General features: G+C 42.0%; 1 protein-coding gene across 1 annotated transcript in view; it reads left to right on the forward strand.

The window, feature by feature from the left end:
* TTLL11 (tubulin tyrosine ligase like 11) overlaps positions 1 to 25518 on the forward strand; it is a 146772-nt gene that overhangs the window by 65518 nt on the left and 55736 nt on the right. The window contains exon 6 of the mRNA XM_040325252.1: positions 2287 to 2396. Within this exon, the coding sequence (XP_040181186.1) occupies positions 2287 to 2396 (110 nt within the window). The remainder of the gene's footprint in view (positions 1 to 2286; positions 2397 to 25518) is intronic.

Here is a 25518-nt window from a genome sequence, read left to right on the forward strand (position 1 = left end):
ACTTTCACAAGGAGTGGACTGAGGCTGGAGTCAATGCATCAAGAGCCACCACACATTGTCAAGCCACTCCAGAACAACAAACCATGTCAGAAGCGCCTTACCTGGGCTAAAGAAAAACAGACCTGGTCTGTTGCTCAGTGGTCCAAAGTCCTCTTTTCTGATGAGAGCAAATTTTGCATCTCATTTGGAAACCAAGGACCCAGAGTATGGAGAAAGAATGAAGAGGCACACACTGCAAGATGCTTGAAGTCCAGTGTGTTGTTTCCACAATCTGTGTTGATTTAGGAAGCCATGTCATCTGCTGGTGTTGGTCCACTGTGCATCATTGAGTCCAGGGACAACGCAGCCGTCTACCAGGAGATTTTGGAGCACTTCATGCTTCCTTCGGCAGGTGAGCTCTATGGGGATGCTGACTTCATTTTCCAGCAGGACTTGGCACCTGCCCACACTGCCGAAAGCACCAAAACCTGGGTCAATGACCGTGGGATTACTGTGCTTGATTCGCCTGACCTGAACCCCATAGAGAATCTATGGGGCATTGCCAAGAGAAAGATGAGAGACATGAGACCGAACAATGCAGAAGACCTGAAGGCCGCTATTGAAGCATACTGGTCTTCCATAACACCTCAGCAGTGCCACAGGCTGATAGCTTCCATGCCACGCCGCATTGAGGCAATAATTGCTGCAAAAGGGGCCCAAACCAAGTACATATGCTTGTTTATACTTTTCAGAGGTCCGATATTGTACATTCCTTGTTTTATTGATTGCATGTAATATTCTATTCTAATTTTCTGAGATTGTGGATTTGGGATTTTCATGAGCTGTAAGCCATAATCGTCACAATTAGTTCAAGTCGTGATTTGTCATATCTTGCTTTGCATGTAATGAGTCTATCTCATATATTGGTTTCACCTTTTAAGTTGCATTAGTAAAATAAATGCACTTTTGCATGATATTCAAATTTTTAGAGTATCACCGGTACAAGAAAGGATTCCTGAACCAAATTACATTTTTATTTAGCAGTTGACCTCAAACTTCAGGAGGAAAGTTCAAAACGAAAGCAGACGAGGACAGTCAAGAACAAGCCAAGGTCGGTAAACAGGATCGGACGTAGGACACAGAGCAATGAGCACACGGAAGCCAAAACACACAATATTGATCAGTAGGGCTGGCTTGCAATGCACAAGTTAATATAGAGTGCCCTGATAGGGGCTGGGGTGGAGCCATGCTTTGAGGAGCAGCCAGGTGAGAGTGGCTGGCCTCTTAAGCTGAACACATGGAGAGGTAAGCTGACGGACAAACATTACTGCATAACCATGTCAAAAGTCTACGAAGCAACATCAAATGCAAGATTCTCAGCGATGGGGATAAATATACCATTGGTCCCGCCTCTAGTTTATATCTCCATTGTTCCTCTACTACAACTCCTAACTAAACTTAGAAAGTCATATTTTACTGAAAGAATAACGGAATCTAGGAATAGACTTCCAGCAGAGGTTGGTCAACAGTAAGTGGATTTGAACATACTTGGAACAAACATAGATCTATACTCATAGGGTTAAACAAAAGTTGTCTTTTTCTGCTGTCATTCTTCTATGTTTCTAAGTTTAGCCATATAGCTTATATGTGAAATGTTCTAACTTTGAAAAGATTTTGTCAATTTATTCTGCTATGTTTGTGATTTAGAACCCCTAGCAGACAGCATAGACAGGTTGGTGACCGCCTTTTTAGTACAGTTTAGCGATACAGATCACTAGTCACTGACCTGCGTTAGTAAAGGAACATCACCGGAGTGATGAATTCCCTGCTGTCCTAATATGGGGGCTTTCCCTGTCCTGTTAATATTGGAAGATAACGTAAATATACTAACTGTATGAAAATTCAACAGTTTCTTATTGGACAACTGGATTCAAATTCATTTAAAACATTTATTTTGTCAACATAAGAAGTTTGCACCAATATAAAATATTGCTACTTTGCTTTCCAGGTAAACCTGCAATGAAAATCCTGGGGAACTGCCTACTAATTATCTGTTTATTTACATTCATTTGCGGTTTCTCAAGAAATTTCTCAAGTGGAAACACTTAGATATTCCTAACATCATCATTAAAACTGTAATATTAATAACTGCGATTTATCTGAAAAATAGCTTGTGGGCCTGTTTGAATAACGTAACAAAACACTGACTTTGGTGTTAATAAATTGTTTCCAATTAAATATGCTAATCTGTGAGTGAAGTATTCACAGCATTTCCTATAACAAAGTGTCTTTGTCTGGGTGTTGCAGCTTCTTCCCGGCATTTTCGAGAATGTGCCGAGCTTGGTGGATGAGGAGGTGAAAATTGCCGTAATCAAGGACACACTGCGTCTGGTGGATCCATGGCAGAGGAGGAGCCAGTGAGTGTAGTTGTAGCATGTGGTTATATTATATGTTTGGATATGGGTTATAGCTGCTCTGATTATCAGGCTTGTGATGGGCCTGGTCGCTCTTGTGTGCCCATGAGAGGGAGAGAGCTCAACATGGCCAACTAATGTGGTGATATTGGCTGTAGAGTGTGAAAAGTGTTGCCACCCTCCACATATATAGCACAGCAAGGGTTTTGGAATCCTAAAAAGATGTGAATTTCTTTACAGGTAATACATTTTGTATTTTACTTGCTTATATCCATGTTTGACTGGAGGTATTGAATAAAGCTTAATTTTTTTTTTTTGGGGAGGTAGGAAGGGAGATACAGCCCCAAACACATTAGTCGTGTGTAATGGTGGGTATCCAGTTATCTACAGGTGGCTACTTATGCTAAATATCTTCCCTCCAGTACCTCCTTTATAGCTGCCAGATGCTGCCCTAAGAGTCTGTCTTCCGACACTGTGAGAGTTAATTGCAGCCCCTGCTTGTGGGGAAAAACCACACTGCTAGCCTGCCCCCTTCTGCCCTCATTATTATTTAAATTACTCGTGTTACTGCTACTTCCGCAATCCATTGCTTTCTGTAAATGGGCAGTGGAGGTCCTTTCATTCAACTGCCTCTCCTCCATTCACAGAACAGGATGCATTGTAGGAGAATAGTATATATGAGTTGTGTGACTGGTGGAGAGGGCAGATGGGGCAGATGAGTGGTACAACTTCCTCAGTAGCCGTGGCTGCAGTTAAAGTGGTTGTTAAACCACTCTAACATGTGTGCACCATTAGTGTGTGTGTGCTGTGTCATTTGGCTCTCTGTAACACCTAAAAAAACATGGCGGATCCTTGTCTTCCGGCGCTGTGAGAATTAAAACGTTTGTTAACCCAAAAACAGACTATCTTGCTTGCATAACTGTAACATGTATACACCATCAGTGCTGTTTCCTATTGCAGTGGACCCCTCTGTATGTAATTTATAAAAAATATATATGCTGTAAATACCTAATTTCAGTGCTGCGATCCGTGATCACATGACCGGCTGGCTCTTTCCTTTCCTCCTCTGACAGATGCAGCAGAAGGGGCTGAAATTCCCCCGCTGACGTCTGTCAAGAGGGGAGGAGGAGGAGGAGGAGAAGAGAGCTGGCTGGTCATGTGTTCACAGATCACTGCTCTTAAATTGGGTATTTACAGCATTTTTTTTATAAATCGCACACAGAGAGGGACACCACAATAGGAGACAGCACTGTTGGTGTAAACATTTTACAGTTATGCAAGCAGCAGGAGGGGCGGGCACTGTCACAAGCTGACAGGCATGAAGGGGACAGGGGAGGAGGACATAGGAGCAGAGAGAAGACAGATAGCAGGGCTGGGGATGACGGAGGCACGCAAACTGACCACAGTGGCAGGGCTCAGCAGCCATGATATACCGTGGTCAGTTTACATAGGGGAGGGGAGAAACTTGCAGCATCAGCCAGGTTTTTTAGGTGTTACAGGGGGCCAAATGACACAGCACACGCACTGCGTCATATAACATGCTTTAAAGGAGTAGGATCCATTTTTATTAATTTTTTGGTTAACAAACGTTTTAATTCTCACAGCACCGGAGATTCAGAGGCCTTCAGGTAATGGGATACACACCAGTACACATACAGTAGCTAATGGCTGTCCGTGATCATATGGCATGACACTGAATTTATGAGGCTATACAACATGCAATGTATATGCCCCAGCAATCAACTGCAGATTTTGTTGTATCATAAGAACATGTACAGTATACAAAATTACTTATTAATATTACCTTAGCGTTTAAAGTTAAAGTACCCCTAATATGTGCTAAGCTGCTGTGCTTTATCCAAAATGTATATGTTATAATTATAAAATAAGGTGGTGCTGAATGCTGAATCTCTATGATTTCCAGTATTCTGATTCTCCAATGTCTAAAATTTTTGTTCTGGTACTGCCAAGTGTCCATACGTTATTCTTCTGGTACCTCAACTATCATTGTTCTGGTACCCCTAAGTGGCAGTATCTATTTTCCCAGAGCCCAAGTGTCAGTGCTTCATTGTCCTGGGGCCCCCAAGTGTCAGTGTGTTGTTCTTCCAGAACCCCAAATGTTAGCGTGTTATTCTTTTGAAACCCCATGTATCAGGGTTTCATTGTTCCTGGGCCCCCAAGTGTCAGTGTGTCCTTGTTCTGAACCTCCAAGTGTCAGCATGTCAGTATTCCGTACTCTGCCAGTGTTTTGGTCCCCAGATGTATGTATTGCTGCAGCTTCATTGGTGTTTTTGAACACTTTCTGGCTTTTTGCTGAATTGATCTCAAACTTTATGGAGCGTTCTAAAGCGATAGGAAGATTATTGCCAAGCTGCATATATTCTGGAACAGTAAGTAAGATAAAGTTTGGTTTAACATAATTAAAGCTCCTCATGTAATTAAGTTTGGTTCTCGTAGGAAGTGTGACAGAAGTCGGAGCTTGCTCTCCCATGAAGGATTCTTCTGCTGATTTGTCACAGATGCTCGGTAAACCGCGTGCGCTGTCATGGTAACAAACAAGCCAAGAGGCAGTATACCCAGAAGGCCTTGCAGCAGGCGGTCTAGGATGATAGATTCTTTAGTGAAGTTTTAGTGAAGGGATCAGAAGTAATAAGATTATATTTTGATGAGATAAGGCCTTGTCAGAGCTCACACTCAGTTCTTCCAGATCTTGTCAGGATAATCTGCTTTTCTGTGATTTTATTATATCTCTGGGACTTTGTTCTATGCGCACATCGTATAATGTACATGGCATATCGCTCCTTACCTTTGATAGATGGCTGCTTTACAGTGTACTGTGTAAGGATATTAAAATAGACTCCTTTTGCATAGAACTGAAGAAAAAAATATCAAGGAACAGTGCTGTGCTTTTAGTTACCAATTCGAGTTTAATTTTCACTGCTATAATTGTAAGGTGTGAAAACTTGTTGCCAAGGGCTTCCATTTTCATTGCAGTTGTTCTGTCCCCCTGTGTGGGTGTATCTGCTGTTATTTCTATCTTTGCAAAAATTACAAAAAAAAAGGTTTCATATAAAAACTTGTTTCCAAGGATGAGTGCAGTTAGCAAGCCCTGTATATGTCTGCTTTATAACAATCAATCAGGATGTTTCCTTTTTATTATCTAATTTGTATGGGAAAAAAAGACACTTGGCATATGCAATAAATCCTGTCATTACTCATTGGGCACTATCGCTTTACATAGTGATTTCTCCAACCCCCCAACAGATGAGGAAGGAAAGGAGACTTGCAGGGACCTTTATATGTGCCACAAAGAAAACGCACAAAAATAAATAATTAAAAATAACAACATCTTTATTATACAATTAAAACATTATTAAAAAGGACAACTCCCAATGTATAGTTGCCATATACAATTGGATTTCATTGGTGCATTTGTGTTGCTCCAAATTGATGTAATGGATTAATTTGTTTCATGGAAACCTAGCTTCCCCATGGTCTATGCCCTAGTGTATGCAACCAATATTAATCTACAAAAGTAGTTACAACATGTAAATATACAATACATGAAGGGGATACATTTATCCAAAGATTTACAGTAGAACAAAATATACACACAACGCATAACCAGTAAGAAGATAAACAAAACCAATGAAAAAGCAGCAATTGATCATATGGAGAGGAGAAAGGAGGGAGGCATAGCAAACCTTCCCCCATGATAAAGGGTCCAGACTGGGGAGGGCTTGAATATACGTAGACATGACCCATCATTAAACTCACCTGAACAAATCCAAAGGGCAACCTCCACACCACAGAAGAGTGGATGAACTTACACTAATATATCATATTGAACCACCTGAAATACCCTAAATCAAACAAACAACGTGTACAACACAGCAACCGAAAAACTATACAAAAAAAACTACCTAAAAGAAATTGGAGAGATTACATCCCAGCTACCCAGAAATACCCAAAGGAAATGTTTGGTGTGTACAAAAGGTCCCACTATAAAATAAATAAAATATCCCCACAATAAATGTAATCATCAAAAAACCTAAATAGATCACACATCATCCAAAGATAAAAACAAATGTCATACTGTTCCCTATTTTTGAATCTCCAATGCCCAACTGCTAGCATCTAGCCCTCAATGATAGAGTCCTGATGTCTTCCAGGTCGGCGGGGACTCCATTAAATAGATAAGCACGTAAACATGGGGGGCAGACATGGGTGTGGCCAATCTATTTAATGGAGTCCCCAACTAACCTGGTAGGCACCTGGACTTTATCACTGAGGGCTAGATGCTAGCGGTTGTTTGATAATTATATTCATTGTGGGGATCTTTGGATGATGTTGTTGCTGTGTTGCAACTTTTGTTCGATTTTTGGGGGGTGTATTTCATTAATATTTTTATGTTTTCAGATTGAACTTTTATGGTCCTTTATGATATATTGATGTTCACTATTCCCCTCTTTTGTGGTGTGGAGGTAGCAAACCATCATTGGGGAAGATTTGATATGCCCTTCCCCCCCGCCCCACTTTTATTTGTTTTTTGTTTTTTCTCCTTCCCAGATTTCCAATTGCTGCTTTTTTTCATTGCTTTTCGGACACCTGATTCTTGAGACATTATTCTTGAGACATTCCTCTCCCTGCTACGCTGGTGTGACCCCATCCAGATTCCACCAGTACGAACCCTGGACGCTTGGTCTGTCCATGTTCGTGGTCCTCCCCCTCTCCCCCCCACCCCCTACCCCCCTCCTTTGTATTCTCCTTTATATCCTCTAACTTCTATGATCTGTAATCTACAGATTTCTATATTTTTACTATTTTATAACAAAAGGTATAAAAGAAAACGGGAGAAGCGAGACCGGTGGGAAAGGTGCTCTTGCTCCGTTGTTTTGTAAACAACCAATCTCCTATGGGCAATGATATTTGTGATGTAATTAATTAAGAGCTGTAGCCAGTACAGACTTATACGTCAGACTTCCTAAAGATGTACCTGTTCAAAATTATTGGACCCCCTCCCGTTGGAGGGGGATATGCACATTGTCTTCAGATACTGTTGTTTGTGTTACTCTTTCTTAAGCCTCATACACACGATCGGACTTCCATCTGACTTTTTTGTGGGTTTTGCTTCGAATGGCTGTTGGCCGCGAACTTTGTATGCATACACACAGCGGGACTTTTTCAGCCAACTTTCACCAAACCACGTGGTTTTTCAACTCTTTACCGCCACCCTTTTGGCAACTTCTGCTATTGTTGTCTGATCTTTAGCATTGGTTCTGTGCATGCGTGTTTGTACTTTGGACTTTAGTCCGATGGACTTGTGTACACATGATCGGATTATGCTCCTTGGCCATTTGTTGCTGGAAAGTTTGTCTGTTTTCACAGCGAACATTTGTCCGATGAAAAAGCGAAAACATTTGTCCGATGGAGCGTGCACACGATCGGATCGTCCGATCAAACAGGTCCGTCTGACATTTGTTGTCAAAAAGTCAGATCGTGTGTATGGGCCTTTATGTTACTCATGTAGGTCTTGTCTTTCATGTAAGTCTTGTCTTTTTTTCAAATTCTGCTAATGAGTTGCCCACATTTCTCATGTCCCCTAGGCCTCGTACAGACGAGAGGATTTCCGCTGGAAACGGTCCGCCGGACCGTTTCCAGCGGACATTCCTCCTCCGGATTTTGATCTGATGGCTTGTACACACCATCAGATCAAAATCTACGCGGCACGTGCCGCGCCGTCGCCGCGGCGACATGCACGACCCTGGAAGGTAAATACTTTGACGCATGCGTCGAATCACTTCGACGCATGCGAGGGATGGGGATCGGGCGGACTTATCCGGTGAGTCTGTACAGACGACCGGATAAGTCCGAAGGACAGATTCCAGCGGATAGATTTCTTAGCATGCTAAGAAATTATTATCCGCTGAAAATCCGTCGGCTGGATTTTTACCTGCTGGAAAATGTCCGCTCGGGCCTACACACGACCGGATCTGTCTGCTGGAACTGATCCGTGGATCAATCCCAGCGGATAGATCCGGTCGTGTGTACGGGGCCCTACAGTTTCCTGGCCTCAGAATAAAAGTTTTTTTCCTCTTCCATTATTCTTCAATATCAGTCTGTGTCATCAGAGCCCTGCATTCTTAGACTGGCTGTTTGGAGTTGGTGTCTCCACAGCTAGAAGTGCGTTTTTAAGCTGTCGGGTTTTGGATCTTTCTCCAAAAGAAGTGCTTTGTATTTCCAGGTTAAAGATTGCAATCGGCGACTCCAGAAGAAGCAAATGTGTGTTTCCATTTGGCCATTTTTGAGGGCATGGGGCAGATTTTTTTTTATATATAAATTTCTATGTTTGAAAGATTTGAAAATGAAGTTTTCCAATGTTGCTTGTGTCTTTCTCTTAGTTACAGAATAGAAAAAGCTAATTTTCTGCACTTGTGTCTGATGTCCTTGCACTCTCAGAACTCTTTTTAGATTAAAAAATAACCAGAAAACTCTTGATTACAAGCTGTTTCCCAGGAAGGTCTTTGAAAAGCTATGGTGCCTGATTGTAAAAATCCGCTGTAAAGCAAGTATTGGACACTCTCAGATTTTACAGAATGCCTTTTCCGCTGCTTCTTAATTGGAAACTGCGTATATCATGGACGGTTTGTTCATTTCAATGTTCTCTTCAAGAGTCTGGTGATTACCATACATTTTATACTGAACTAATCATTTTCTTTCCTGTCATCTGAAAAAATATGGTTCTCAGCTTCGTATTGCTAATTACACTGCAAATAAAATATGTTGATTTAATGAACAGAGAAAGTTTGGTATGGAGGAAATAGAGTCCAAAAAATGTAGGTTTATATCTCACAGAGCCTGGAAGGAGGAAGGGAGAGGGCTGGGATGTACAGAAGGAGTGCATTAGGAGAGATTTAGGGAGAGGGCTGGGACAGACAGCATACCTCAAGGTAGTGGTCCAGGTAAGACAGAGGGAGAGAACCTAGATGAAGGCAGGGTGTAGGCCAGAAGGGAGACCGTGATAAGCAGTGCATAGAGAGAGAATACTCAGACCAAAATAAACCAGGAAGGAGGCAGGGTGAGTGCTAGGTGGTAGGAAGTGGACCATGTAGGATGGAGGGACAGCACAAAAAGGGAGGCAGGCATGGACTTGGACAGAGGCAGAAGGCCAGGTCAGGTCAGGAAGTACAGCAAAACAGAGAGAGAATCAGGAGGAAGGAATGAAGATGACTAGGAGGAAATCAGGGAGAGTACTAGGTGGGAGAGAGCTGGCCAGCTAGAGCAGAAGTAGATGACCAAGATGGAGGTAAGGTGTGAGCCAAGAGGGAGGCAGAGAGGACCAGGAGAGATATAGAGAGGGGGGACCATGAGGGAAGCAGAAAGTGGGCCAGGAAGCAGATGGGTGTATGACCAGGGTGGAGGCTAGGAGGGATGCAAGGCGGGCCAGGAAAGATGCAGAAAGGGGACTAGCAAGGGATTTAACAGGTTAGCTAGTGGAGAGTCAGAGAGTACTAGGACATGGGGAGCGGGTCAGGAAATATAGAGGGAGAGGACCAGAGTGAAATAGATCGGACCAGGGAGGAGATAGCAAGATTTTTCAGAAGATTGAGGGCAAAAAACCCTTAACCTGGCAGTTTTTGCTTGCCTGGTGCTGGAAATTCAAAATGTTATTTTAAATTCGATACTTTGAGTTTCGTTTTAAAAAGTACACACAAACAACTTTTGGAAATTTGGTATTTAGTTTGACTTGCAGGAGGAAACAAAAAGCAACAGGAGGTTTAAATCTCCAGAGGCAGTGCAGCTTAAACAACACAAATAGCCATATTTCCCACCATTACACAAATTTATATCTCATATTTCAGACATAATTGAACATCCCTGTACTTGTATTCAAAATAAGCCTGTCTGGGAAAATGTGTGCATTAATAATTATTGATAAAAATAACATGGATAAATGAATTTTTTTAGGATTAAAGGATACATTTAAAAAAAATAATTCTTCGTAAATTTAGGCCAATATATCTGCTACATATTTTTGGTATATTTTGGTATCTTTTTGGTAGGTCTGCTACATATTTTTGGTAAACAAAAAAACAATAAGCATATATTGATTGGTTTGCGCAACAGTTATAGCGTCTACAAACTATGGGATATTCTTTTCTTTGCTAGTAATGGCGGCGATCAGCAACTGCGATATTGCAGCGGACAAATCGAACACCTAACTGACACTTTTGACACTTTGGGGACCAGTGACACTTATACAGTGATTGCAATCTGTGATGCGCCGTGTCCTCTGGACCCGCCAGTCACGGACACTCCTGTGTGCGCGCGATTCTGGGAGGACGTCCATGGACGTCCTCCCAGAGTTAAGCAACCGCCTTGTAGCTGTAATTCGGCTATGAGGCGGTGGTTAAGCCCACACACGATCATTTATAGTTTAAAACGCCGTTAAGAAATGCAGCATGTTCGAAATTTTTTTTTTTTTTTTTTCATTTTTTCAGAACCTGAAAAATGATGTGAAGCCCACACACGATCATTTTAAATTACATTTTTTAAAAACTTTGTTTTTTACAAGCCGAAAAATGATCGTGTGTACGCGGCATTCAGGTTAGTGCAATTGGGCATTTCTGTTCCATTCACTGTATACAAATGTCTCTTTACATCTATCCAGCAGTGCAGGATAGATTTACTGTGATTGGCAGTTCAGTGTCTCGCAGTGCTTCTCAGATTTTAATAAATGTATTTTTCACAATGGATCCAACTAGTAGTGTTATTACAGTATTTATTAGTTACATTTGTGGAATCTCCCTTGTCAAAGATGAAGGAAGTGCTAACCTGTTAAAAAAAAAAGATGAAGAAGGTAGAAGGTTTGTTTGAGACAACCTGTACTAGCCTCCTATAAATATGGTCTCCGTGCCAAGATAGCTGCCACCCTGCCTATGATTCTCTGAATGGACCTTGCCCTACTTTTGTCCGGCCTGTCAAAAAGGAGACAAGGTAGCGAGTTGCTGGGGATGGCAGAGTTTTAATGATTCTCTGTGCTGAGGAATTAATTGGCTGCAGTATTTATCAGTGTGCTGCAGTAATTGGGACCGCATGCTGGCCGGTGCTGCCAGCTTTCCGTGTGTTTTCAGCATTTTGTCACACAACAAAGATCTGCTTTTCTTCTCCTCTTAAAAGTCAGCCGAGTGCTTATATCTCGGGAAAAAATCCAATCACTGGCACACTTTGTGATGCCTTCACTGGTCCGTCTTCAACTGAAGAAGTTTTTCCTGCATCCTACTGTCTTGTCCTGAAAGAAAATCCAAAATGCAATTTTATTCCATTCTAAGTCTTTTTCTTTTTATTTCACTTTTCTGTTACTGTTTGTAAAATTAATGAATAGAAAGAAATGGAAGTTGTGGTGATTAAGTGAAATTGCTTGCAGATTCTCGGGCATAGCACCAGAGCCAATTTATAAGGCTAGAACTGCTGCTTCTCTATTTTGTTTCTTTATAAGATTTCATTTCTGACAGCATCACCCATATCGAGCTGCTCTGGGCAGTTTCTGCAGGACTCTTCCACAATTATTTGGCATGTCTTTATGAATGAGCCCAAATATTAGAAAAGGCGGTGATGGCTTTGTAAAATAGGGCACTAGAAGATAAACGTTCATCACCAGCTCATACATTCAGCTTACATACTGGTGTTATGATTGCAACAAGTGTTTGCCAATTTAATTTAGGTGGTTGATTTATGAGAGAACGTATGGCTGACTGCAGAGAAATTCTGCACATTGTGCTTTCCTTTGTTGAATATGGTAAATGTGTTCAGCAGGCCATAGATTATGCAATTTTCTTTCTCTCGACCACGGAGAAAGGGAGGAAAATTGCTTGATTGCTTGAATCCCTCCCACAGCACTATTGTGTTCTGCCATCGGGGAGTCTCATTGTGTTCTGCCAACGGGGAGTGTGGGGAACCTTCCCTGCTGGCAGAACACAATGATTAGTGTTGCAGGCTTATAGCCTGTGGCACTAATCATTAGAGAAAAACTTGACAGGCTGGTTGAGCACAAGTCGAGTACAACCAGGATGTGCCCATACATGGATGAAAATTCGACCAGTACCTGCTGAACCGGCCGAATTTCCAATTATGTATGGCCGGTTTTATCTTAATTCTACAGTACAGGTCACGGAGAGCTTATTTACACCATGGGTTATATAGGGTCATACAGGTAATTGGATACTGGCAAGCTTTTGAGGGCACCCCCCCCCCCGGGGTGCCTCCCCTATAACCCCCATCCACTCCATAAGTCCTCAGTTTTGTGATGGTGTCTGAAGGTGATGGACCTCTTCTCCTTCACAGAAAAAGCAGCTTTAATAGTTTATTAGTTATTTATTAGTTATATGTATTATTTAATTGTCCAGTTTTTCAAACCACCCTCACTGACTTCTAATTCCTACACAGAATCGGTGAATGCAGATCGATACAACCTCTCTAAAACCTTGGGAGCCATACAAATAGTAATTTTGTTTTGGGCACTGGATCCTGTGTGGAGTGTTCACCATTGTAATTGGTGCAACATCTTCGGTTAGTCACAGGGTTCTGATCCAGGGCTGTGGTGCATTACTAGAATCCAGTTCCTGAAGACTTCTTTGGGCTAAACCTGGACTTTTTATACAATCCAGCGAAAGGAAGCCAAATCAAAATAGGCGTACAGTAACAATGCGAGATTTGCACCAGAGCAGGACCTGGTTTTAAAACTAGTCTCAGCATCCGATTCTGGCTTTATTTCAGACCAGTAACAAGTGGCCTTCTTGGAAAAGCAGAATTTTCCATACTCATGTCACATTTCCCCAGACAGATTACAGCCTTAATACAGCCATCTTTGTCCAGGGCTCAGAAATGCCCTGCCTTTTTTCCTACTCTGGTTTTTCAACCAAATTTGGACCCTGATTTGACAGTCCTAGAGGACACAGAATTGGAGGGGAATGAAGAGGATGTAGAGGCAGTGTTGGAGGAAATTACAGAATAAATCTCTTGCTGCTATTTCTATATATAAAACTGCAACTAACTGGACTATGAATAACCAACATAATCCTATATTTCAGGATTGTGCTGTTGCAAAACAATTGCAACATTTGCCTTCTGCTCTTCTTTATTTTTTTGTCTAGATGCCCATGAATACGTCACTGGACAAATAGTCAGAATGACTTTAATCTCCATTCATATTGGCAGAATCTCATGGCTAAAGGCTTGGACAGCGAAAGCTTTCAGTAAATGGTGCCTCACACATACGATCTTCCAAGGAAGATATCTGTTTGATGAGGCTCTTGACCTGTTCATCAGGTGGATGGATTTTACTTCTGAAGAGGAAGGTAATAAAACCCTCTTCCTCAGGGGTTCTTAGTTTCTCTAAATGCAGAGCACCTGCATGCTCAAACCAAACTTCAAAACCTAAGTTCAGTCCTTCCTTTCACCACAAGGTTTGGCCTGCAAAGGCCACCAAGCCTTCCTTAAAGCTCTCTTTACAAAGAAGGGGCTCCCTCACTCCTAAGAGTTGGGGGGGGGGGGGTGTATCAAAATGAAATCCCTTGAGATGAGATTCGCCATGAGAGTGCTGGGTCTAATGGTTGCCTCCTTCAAAGCAGTTCACCTGCTCAAGAACTCCCCAACTAAACATTCTGTCAACATGGAAAAATCTGTGTCTTTCCTTCTACCTTACCCATGCTCCTATCTAGCCAAACAAGAATCTCCATGTCTTGGTGGATTACCACTTTACATCTAACAGTGGGAAAATAATTCTTTCCCTACACCTGGAAATTTTTTACAACAGACACAAGTCTGCCAGGCTGAAGAGGACTCTTTCAATCCTTGACAGTTTAGGGACATGCCCATGAGAGAAAGCCAAACTTCCAATCAACATTTTGGAGCTTAGAGCAGTGGGGTTGGCCCTCCATCACCAGACCCTCCTACTGTAGGACACCCAAATCGGGTGTAGTCATACAAGGCCACCACAGTGGCATTCTGTATATAAGTCATTGAGGGGGCAGAGAGCCTGACTGTCTTGAGGGAAACAAAGCAGATTTTTCTGTGGACACAAACTCAATTTCACAAACTCAATTTCTATGGGTTATAGTCTGATATGCCAAAGATGGGTGTCCTGTAGATGTGGACATGCTTGCCTCCAGCTAATACAAGTTTCCTCTGTTTGCAGCCAGAACCAGGGATCCTCTAGCTGTGGCTTTGGATGCTCTAAACCCTGGTCTTGATTCTGCCTTATTTATGCCTTCACTCCACTGAGAATTCTGCCTTCCTGCTCGATAAGTTAGAGTAAGAGAGGAAAAACTGTGATTCTACCTGCACTGAACAGGCCCAGAAGACCTTGATACATGGATATACTTGGACATGGCCAGACCTGCTATCTCAAGGTCTTCTATTCCACCCCTCGGTCTCTGGTTTTAATGGCATGACTAATAAAAACCCAGGTCCTAAAGGATTGAGAGATTTCCAAGTCTGTAGTTTCTACCTTGCTAAAAGCAAGAAAGGCTATTCTAATACCTGAAAATATTACTTTGCCTTGGGCGAACACAGTCAGTTCAGTTCCAGAGATTACTTTGTGCCTCGCATTTTGTCTTTCCTGTAAAACGGTCTTGAACAGAATCTAGTTCATGGCACCCTTAAAGGGCAAATATCAACCTTATCTAAAGACCTTTTCCAAGGTCTTTGGCTCTGCACTGCCTTGTGAAAACCTTTTATTCAAGTTTTTTCTCATGTTAGGCCCCCCATTGCAGCACCCTTCGCTTCCCTGAGACCCTAAAGTGGTTGTAACCCTAAACAAAAAAAGAAAAAAAAAGCTCCTGTTCCTTTAATGCATGAATAACAGCATAGTGCTATGGCAGTGTGATTTGTCCCTTTCTATGTTCTAAAATACCTATTTGATCCTGCCTGTTCTTGTGTCCCCCTATGTAACCTGACTACAGTAAACATAGCTGCTGATCTGTGATGCCTGTCAGTCTGTGTAGTGAGAGCCAATCTGCTCCCTGCCTCTCCTCCTGCCGCTATTTCCGCAGCAATACAAAACCCCATTACTTGTAGCCTCTGTTTGTTTTAAGAGCTAAAGTATGTGTCAGTTTATTTTTAAATTATAATTCCTAATTACCTTCTTGCATAGCGCCGCTCTGCGGTCACGTGACCTCCTTCTGTTGGACACCTCAGAGAGACGGTGTGAGAATCGATTTTTTTTTTAATCGATTAATCTTCTAATTTCAATTAATTATAATGCACATACAGATCCAAATACTTTTAGCTGATCTCCTTGCATTGCAACTCTGCATTAGTCAGTGGTAAATGTGGTATACACTATATACAATCACCCAACACTAGTTAGTTTCCACCATCCATGACTTAACTTCACAGTTCACACAAATACGTTTTAAATTCAAACTGTAGCACTGACGCAAGTCATTTTTTCTTATTAAACTTTAAGAAAAACGTAGAAAGTTAGTTTAACTTTAATTATAAAACGTATCTAGTATATTGACTGTCACTTTATAGTAGGCAAGTAGGCATCAATTTAGCCAGTCACACAGACATACCAGAGTGTTTACATTTTCTGGAAGCAGACATGATCGCATTTTATTGGAAATATACCCTGAAGAACTGAACAGTCTTTCGCACAGAACAGATGTTGCAGATACACAAAGAATTGTCTACACAAAACTGCTTAGGACAGGAAAACAATAGTTATTTTTTCCCCCTTGCCCTGATGGAGCCTATTGCAGCCTGATGCATCCTCCTGCTCAACAGATGCAAAGGTACCTCAATCCAATGGGTGCAGTTTGCTCGTATCCAGCAGGGTAAGTCTCACTGTCCAGCCTGTCCGGTGACGTCAAGAATTTTGATCGATCAAAAAAAATTCAAGATTAATCGAGGAATTAATCTTCAATTTCCCCAGCCCTAATCTAAAGCAAATCTCTTTACATTGCCTGGATGTTGTCAGAGCTGTTATTCCTAAAAGCTACTGCTTCCATTAGATAAAAGATTCCCTGTTTGTTCTTTCCTCGGGATCTCACAAGGGCACTCTTCTTCAAAATTCACAGTGGGGAAAATAATTATTTGATCCCCTGCAGATTTTGTAAGTTTATAGAATAGATTAGAATAGAATTGATTACCAGACCATCAGCAAGAAGCTTGATGAGAAGGAGACAACTGTTGGAGTAATTATTCGCAAATGGAAGAAATACAAAATAACCATCAACCCTCAGTCTGGAGCTCCATGCAAGGTTTTGCCTCATGGAGTAAGGATGATCATGAGAAAAGTGAGGGATCAGCCCAGAACTACACAGGAGGAGATTGTGAATGATCTCAAGGCAGTTGGGACCACAGTCAACAAACAAACCATTGGTAACACAATACGGTGCCCTGGATTGAAATCCTGCAGCGCCCACAAGGTCCCTCTTAAGAAGGGCCTGTGTGAAGTTTGCCAATGAACATCTAAATGATTCAGCGAAGGATTGGGAGAAAGTGCTGTGGTCAGATGAGACCAAAATTGGACTCTTTGGCATTAACTTGACTCGCTGTGTTTGGAGGAAGAAAAATTATGATTATGACCCTAAGAACACTATCCCTACAGTCAAGCTTGAAGGTAGAAACAATGTGCTTTGGGGTTGTTGAGGGGCCAACTGACCAGGCCATGTATTATAAAATCTTGGATGAGAACCTTCTTCCCTCAGCCAGAACAGCGAAGATGGGTCTTCCAGCATGATAATGACCCAAAACATACCGCCAAGGCAACAAAGGAGTGGCTCAAAAAGAAGCACATTAATGTCATGGAGTGGCCTAGCCAGTCTCCAGACCTCAATCCTACAGAAAATTTATGGAGGGAGCTGAAACTTCTACCTGCTGAGCGACAGACAAGAAACCTTAAGAATTTAGAGATGATCTGTAAAGAAGAGTGGACCAAAATCCCTTCTGAGATGTGTGCAAACCTGGTAACCAACTACAAGAAACATCTTACCTCTGTGCTTGCCGACAAGGGTTTCTCCACCAAGTACTAAGTCATGTTTTGCTTTGGAATCAAATACTTACTTTACTAACGGAACTGCAACTCAATTTATAACATTTGTATTGTGGTTTTTTTTCAGCATTTTTGGTTGTTATTCTGTCTCTATCATTTAAAATACACCTATAATAGAAAATATAGAGCCTTAATTTCTTTGTAAGTGGGCAAACTTACAAAATCTGCAGGGGATCAAATAATTATTTTCCCCACTGTATGCTTAAACAAAAGCCTTCCCCTACTCTGCACACCCACTCCCCCAGATTTTTAGGAGGATCCTAGGCTTTTGGGCAGCAAGCCTCTGTTGTCCAACTGTGTAAGGCCACCATTTGGTCTCTTCTGTTCATTCTTTTTCAAAATTTTACCAGGTGGATATCCAATCTTCTGGGGATTCAGCTTCAAAATACAGCCCTCAGCTCAGACATCCATATCTTTTCTCTTGAGGTTGCCATAAGAATCACAATGTGTGACTGGTAGTTCCAGTCAGGGTGATCCATGTATACATTTTGTACTGCACACACAGGGACTCCTTTTGCCAACAGAACCCCAGTGGCAACCTGTAAGGTATAAAAACATCAAGATAAAGGTTTTACAGTGCCAATGAAAACCTTTATTTAACCAATTGAAAAAACGTAATATTGGCGATGCTATGTTCTATGATCTCTTCTGCAGTGTACTTGAGACGTGTGATAATTTGAAGCTGTTTAAAGTTGCCATCCATCTCCCCCGCACCTTCCCTGGCCTCCTCTTCACACAGTTTGTCCAAGTTCCATGCAAAACCCTCCATGCAGCACTGAGGAGGTCATTAATTACCCTTCTGATAATCAGACGCAGAGCGCTGAGCGCCTCTAAACCCTCTAATAGATTGTTATTCAGTATTAGGAGGAGAAACAAATGAGGTCAGATCAGCGGGCGCGATATTTCCATAGAATGGAATAAAGTGAAATGAGATTTTATTCCTGCGAGGATTCTTGAGGGCTGCAGAGGAACGACAGAACGTGCTTCCTTCAGCCGCAGAACTGACTGTGAGATAAACCAAGAAAAAGACAACTAAAGAAGACAACTGTTTAAATATACAGTGTATATGTGTATAAATATATAATAGTACAGTATATGTGTGTTTATATACAGTACTGTGCAAACATTTTAGACAGGTGTGACAAAATGCTGTAAAGCCCCCTCCACAGCCAAGTGCTCCAGTAAGTGTGGGCGGGGGGCAAAGCAGAGATGGTGACTGTAACTTGCTCTGTTTAGGGATCTCTGAGAACCGAGCAATCAGCGGTGTTTAATCAATCGGTTCTTAGTCTTGGTGCCAGAGAGGGACAGATGCAGATCCACCTAGGTAAGTATAATTTAAAGAAAATATTCCCATACTTATTTTAAGTCTCTGGACTGCCTCATCCACATGCCCCCAAAACCAGACTTTTCTTGATGTGGATCACAGGTCTAGCACTGGAAACAAGAAAACACTTTCTGTCGATGGTTTAGAAGGTTCTCACCATGATCACCAGCCTGTCAGGCTGGGGAGGAGTCCTTGATACAGTCTCAGTGCAAGAGACTTGGTCTCTTTTTTCAGTTATCAACGTTTGGACTCTAGAGAGTGGTCTTTTCACCCCAAGGTGTTTTTAGACCTCTGTCGAAGGTGGGGGAATGCTGGATGGGGAGCTCGGACAGGTTTGTCTCCAAGTCTGGGGATGCTCTGATCTTCATGTTGCATGCACTAGTGACTTGGTGGGATCAGTTCAACCCAATTTTTACCTTTCCTGCTCTAAAACATCTTCCTCGCCTGCTTTGCAGGACTAGATGGAAGGCATCCCTGGTGATTCTCCTTCCACCAAACTGGCCCAGGCAGCTGTGGTATTTGGATCTCATCAAGCTCTCGTGGATTATGTGTGGGCACTCCCAGATTGCCCTGATCTCTATCACTGGCCCTCCCCATTGCTTGTTGGTCACTAACTTTAATTGCTTGGTTGTTGAAAGCCAGTTTCTGAAACAAAGGGGTCTAAGGCGCGATTCAGTTACCTTTACACTCTCAAAAGCTAGGAAGAAGACTTTTTTTTGAAAAGTCTACCATTGAACCTGAAAATGTATGTATTTTCCTATGGTGCCAGATGAGGAATTTCCATCCCAGGAAGCACTCAATAGATAAATTATGTCTTTAATGCAGTCTGGTCTGAATCAATATCTGGCTTTGCAGACCATAAAGGGTCAAATCTCAGCCCAACCAATTTTCTGTCAGAGACCGCTTGCATGGCATCTCAACCTGATTCTGTCGGCTCTTCAAAAACCTTTTAAATTATTAGTGACATTTGTCTGTCTATACTTACTTTCAAACTTGTCTTGGTAAACTTCAGAGTTGGCAGCCTTAACCTTTGACTTTGTGGGAGTATCAGAAACCTGGTAAAGTAGCTCACATGACTGGGAAGTAAATATTCAAGGTTGTGGAAGGACAGAGTAGGTAGAAGAGGGGAATTGGGATGCCTGTATATCAAACGATCTGAAAGTCAATGTGAGTGATATCATCACTAACAAGACTTCTTGTTGCTTATAGCTGGAGCTTCAAATAAATAGGGGGGAAAAAAAAGGTAAATTACTGTTGGGTATATGCTATAGATCCCCCAACATAAGAGATGATGAGGAGTTTTGAAGGCTGGCACAGTAGGATATAGCAGTGAAGCAAAGCAATGTTCTTATTATTTTTATTATTATTATTATTATTATTATTATTATTAGGGGGTTCAACTATCCTTATCTCAATTGAACAAATAGAATGAGTATGGGTTACATCGTTCCCCTACTCATTCACCAAAAAAATAAAATTTAGTGTAAAAAAAGGAATTTGTTTAAAAAAGTTAATACAAAAAAAAGTCTCCCAGGTGTAGATCCATCGTTACAACGCTTGCCACCACCACCAACCCGAAAAAATAAGAAAAAGGTTCACTCGTGCTGAAGGCTTAGTCGTCTGCCAGCTCCGCCTCCTGACAGTTCTTAAAAAGCAAAGGGACGGGGGCCACCATGTGATGTCATCAACCCAGCATGCCCCTGGCCGACGTCGCAAGGGTACCTTTTTTTTTCCCGGGTCGGCAGTGGTAGCAGGCATTGTGATTGGCGATGGATCTACAGCGGGGGACATTTTTATTTATTTTTTAAACAAAGGACTTGTCAAAAACAGTTTGTTGTCTTTTTTTTGCTGGCTTGTAACCAGCGCTCAGTTCAAAAGCCTGCATCTTTGATGATATGCGGGTGAATTAGTGTGTATGAAATGGGCAGCTTGCACATCCAGAAAGACACCATCAATGCTGAAAGATCTATTCAGGTTTTAAGCCCTGTACACACGATCAGTTTGTCCGGTGAAAACAGACCGATGGGCTGTTTTTCATCTGACAAACCGATCGTGTGTGGGCCCCATCGGTTTGATTTCCATCAGTGAAAAAAATAGAACATGTTTTACATGTTTCCTATGGATAAGAAACCGATAGAAAAATCCGATCGTCTGTATGGAACTTCATCGGTCAAAAATCCATGCATGCTCAGAATCAAGTCGACGCATTCTTGGAAGCATTGAACTTAATTTTTTTCGGCTCGTCATAGTGTTGTACGTCACTGCGTTTGGACACCATCAGATTTTTGACTGCTGGTGTGTAGGCAAGACTGATGAAAGTCAGCTTCATCGGATATCCGACGGAAAAATCTATCGGATTAGATTCCTTCAGATATCCGATCGTGTGTACGAGGCTTTAGAGCAGCATATGCTAAGACGAGAATGGGACAACCTTCCTCTCCCCAGACATTTACAGAGTGTTGTTAGAAGAAGAGGGGATGCTTCACCATGGTAAAACATAGCCCTGTCACAACTTTTTTTTTTAGAATTGGGGTTGTACTTTAACAGCTTTTTGCTGCCCTGTCACAACTGACATATTGCTGATATCAGATATCAAAATTACCTTATTTTTTTAAACATTTGATATGTTTTCTATTGTAATAAAATATGGGTTGATGGGATTTGCAAATCATTGCATCTTGTTTTTATGTAGATTTTACACAGCTTCCCAACATTTTTGAATTTGGGGGTGTACATACCTGAGCCCAGTCTTGAGCCAGTGATGTGCCTGAGAGCAGTGACTCTCTCCGCTCTCTCTCCTCACTGAACAATAACAGCCTGTGAGCAGAGAGTGGGTCCAAGCCATGCTGTGTGTCAATGGACATGTAGAAGATGGCTTGGGATCGAGTCACGTTTTTTACCCAGGGATCAAGTACCAGCACTTCCTTTTGCAAGTAGCAGCCTGTTGCTAGTAGCTACCATGTGTGCTCCTTCAGTTGGCAGTTGGCTATCAGATCACATAACACTGGGGATGAGGATGTACTGGACAAAAACACTGGGTATAATTGTAAAATAAAGTAAGCCATCTATCATGTGCCATTCAGACTTCTCTCTCTGATCACACAGTCTCCTGTGTGCTACCCGCAGTGCCAAGTGATGTGGCAGGGAGGATATCCTCCATCCCCCCCGATCACAAGATGACATTGGAGAAAGTTTTGGAAGGTCTGTGATGTGTGTCAGCCTATCGGAGGGCATCGCTGCGGATGTAATGTACGAGACAGACACACAGCTCTCTTAACCCATCTTTCAGGATGGTGCAGCACAGGGACCAGCCTCTGATTGGATCACCTGTCCCAGCTCAGAGAGGAGTCTTCATAGAGGGGGAGAGCCTGTGTCAGTTCAGGCAGGGCAAGACTCGGTGGCTGGAGAAGTCTGGGGATGAACAGGGGTGGGCTCAGGGCTAGTGCAAGGATCCTAGTACACACAGGCGAAAGTGTTCCCCACTACCTCTCCTATCCTGGCCTGCCTAAGCAGCTCTATACTGGAGCCAGCCCTGCCCAACAATCAACTGAAGGTGTGTGAATGGCATGCTGCTGCTGCTGCAAGGCAGTGGCTTAGCGTTGTCAGCCTGCCAGTGGGGCTGATCGTGAGAACATTTTACAACAGGCTGATTGTACACATGTCGTTCATTAGATCGACTTGTGTACAACCAGCCTGCCCATACATAGATGGAAATTCGGCCGGTCCCTGCTGAACTGGCTGAATTTCAATCCATGTATGGCCGAAACTTTGCAACAAATTTACCAAAAAAAATTTGCTTAACAAAATTGTATTAACTGTAAATAAGTGAAATAATCCTTGGACCGTATCAAAAAATTGTAAGCTGCACACATAACACCCAGATATATAGTACATTTGGAACTAATCACACTCTCCACCATCAAGAGCACCAAAAACTTGTACTAGATGGCCCTCAGAATCCAGGAGGTCAAGCCACACTTTTGTATGGAATTATCTCCATAGAGGACTAGTGAAAGCACCAGTCACAATGCTGTGCATAGTACGGTACTGCAGTTCTTGCCCAATGTACATATAAAAAAAGTCTCCCAATGATGCAGGTGACTCAAGAAGTTTATTAAAATGCACAAAGTAAATACCATAACACAGAATAATACATAATGCTAAACATACGGAAAACAGATCTAAAGTTTACGTACACTTTTAATATGAAGTTAAATGTGAAATGAGCATTTCTAATTTAGCATCTTGTATTGGAGTCAAAGAAGTGGAAGTGGGATATTTTATCAGAACATCTGATTCTTTGTTCCTCAAGGTGAGTTGTTCTGCTGCGTCCAGATGGAAGCCGTCACCATGGCCCAGTCCACCAATTAATTGAAAGATGCACACAGGGCACCCTGGATGTATCAAAGGCAAATAATCCATTAAATGCATCTCTGAAGGTTTTACATGGCTTGTACAAAAATACAGCTGTTTGCATAAAAGAAAGGGAGTAATTAACTCTTATAATGGACCAAAATCTTTGTGATTGTCTCATTGTACTGGCACGTTTTTTCTGTATTTAGCACACTCTACTGTGCTTCATATCTCTAAAAACAAGTTCTGCTCATATTCATCATGGGGTTAAATATTCTATAAATCATTTTGGGAGCATAGCAAGGCTTGGGAAAGGCAGAAGGGGCTGTTAAAGGAACCTCTATCTGACAGTTCTTAAGTTCACATACACTCTGATTTAGAAAGCACTCCCTAGGAGCACTCTAACTTTTTGATCGCCCCTGATGTTAACCTCTTGCCTGCCAGAGTAATTAGTACAGTGACCGTGCATTTTTTTTTTAGCACTGATCACTGTATTGTGGTCACTGGTCCCCAAAAAGTATCCATGTCCGATGTGTCCACCGCAATGTCGCAGTCCTGCTTAAAATCGCTGATCGCCGCCATTACTAGTAAAATAGAAATTCCATGAATCTATCCCATAGTTTGTAGACAATGTAACTTTTGCGTAAACCAATCAATATACACTTATTGTTGTGTTTTTTTTTTTTTTGTTTGTTTTTTTTACCAAAAACATGTAGCAGAATCATTGCAGAGCCCATCCCCATTGAAAACGTCAAACTTATGACGAAACGTGTCTGGGACGGCGTGCAGTGACGTCACCGCGTTCAACGCAAGGAGGAAGGGCTCCTATTGTGCCGGCCGGCATTTGTTTGTACATGCTTACATTTCATGGATGTCTGTGAGTAGATTTTTATCTTTATTAAACCTGATTTTTAAAAGTTATCACACTATGGTCCGGGTTTCTTTTATTACGGTATGACCCACGGATTGGTCGTCTGACACGCATCTGAGTCTCCATACTCTGAGGATAATCCCACTGTGGTTCCGTTCACCCTGGTTTCATCTTGCTGTTGGATCATTATACACTGCTGTTGTTTATCTGCAATCTGGTAAGCTGCTCTCCATGTGGTGGTGGTTTCCACAGATGTCAAGTGCACCTGGGTGTTGTTCGTCCTGATCTCCAATATCTGAGGCGTCAGTCCATTATTCAACCTTTATTTGGACTTTTGTTCATTTTTGTTATATTTATACCTGCTTTGTTTGCTGAGTATATACCGGTATATTAGTTGGCGCAGTTTTTCTTTTTTCATTTATGTTTGTGTTTGTATCACGTGATTGCAGCCTTCTGGTTTTTACACCTGACTATTAATTTTTCTGGTTAGCGCAGTTTTTTCTTTATCCCCATGTAGCAGAATACTTATTGACATATTTTTTTTTTACATTGAATATGTTTTATAGCAGAAAGTAAAAAATGTATATATTTTTTTTCTAAATTGCCGATCTTTTTTTGTTTAGGCCCCTTTCACACTGGGGCATTATTGAAGCGTTATTCGAGCAAAGCCTTATCTGTAATCCCAATGTGCTGGTAAAGCCCAGCTAAGACCCTAATGTTTTAGGGCGTTTTTGCAGTGCCTCAGTGTGAAAGGGTAAGGCAATTTTTTTTAGCGCTTTCAATTCATTTCATTGGATAGGGGCGTTTTTGGAGCGTTTTTTTCAGCGCCCAAAATCTGCTCCAAAGATGCTGCTTGCAGGACTTTTCTCAATGCCCCGCCAGTGCAACGCCTCAGTGTGAAAGAGTAAGGCATTTTACAGCGCTTTCAATTCATTTCAATTAAGAGGGGCGTTTTTTGAGCGTTTTTTTCAGCGCCCAAAAGCTGCTCCAAAGATGCTGCTTGCAAGACTCAGTGTGAAAGGCTCCATTGAGATGCATGATGAGTGTTTTAATAGCGCTAGTTTTAACACTAAAACGCTGTAAAAACGCTTCAGTGTGAAAGGGGTCTTATAGCCAAACCACCGTAGACCAATAACCAGCCTGAACACCTTCTCCAAAATAATGGAGAAAGCAGTAGTACAGCAGCTACAACTCCATTTAGACACCCACAAACGCCTCGACCCACTACAATTAGGCTTCCGCCCAGGCCATGGCACAGAAACGGCACTGCTCAAAATATGGGATGACGCCCTCGAAGCAGCAGATGCCGGAGAATCTTGCCTACTAGCGCTACTGGATCTAAGTGCAGCATTCGACACAGTAGATCACAAAACTCTACTCATTCGTCTCAAAGAAGTAGCTGGAGTTACAGACACAGATCTACCCTGGTTCGCTTCCTTCCTAGGAAATCGGTCCCAAACCGTGAAACTAGGAGTCTTCACCTCGGAAACACGCACCGTTTCTTGCGGAGTCCCTCAAG

Source organism: Rana temporaria, chromosome 9 (genome assembly GCF_905171775.1).
Source record: "Rana temporaria chromosome 9, aRanTem1.1, whole genome shotgun sequence".
Taxonomy (NCBI): domain Eukaryota; kingdom Metazoa; phylum Chordata; class Amphibia; order Anura; family Ranidae; genus Rana; species Rana temporaria.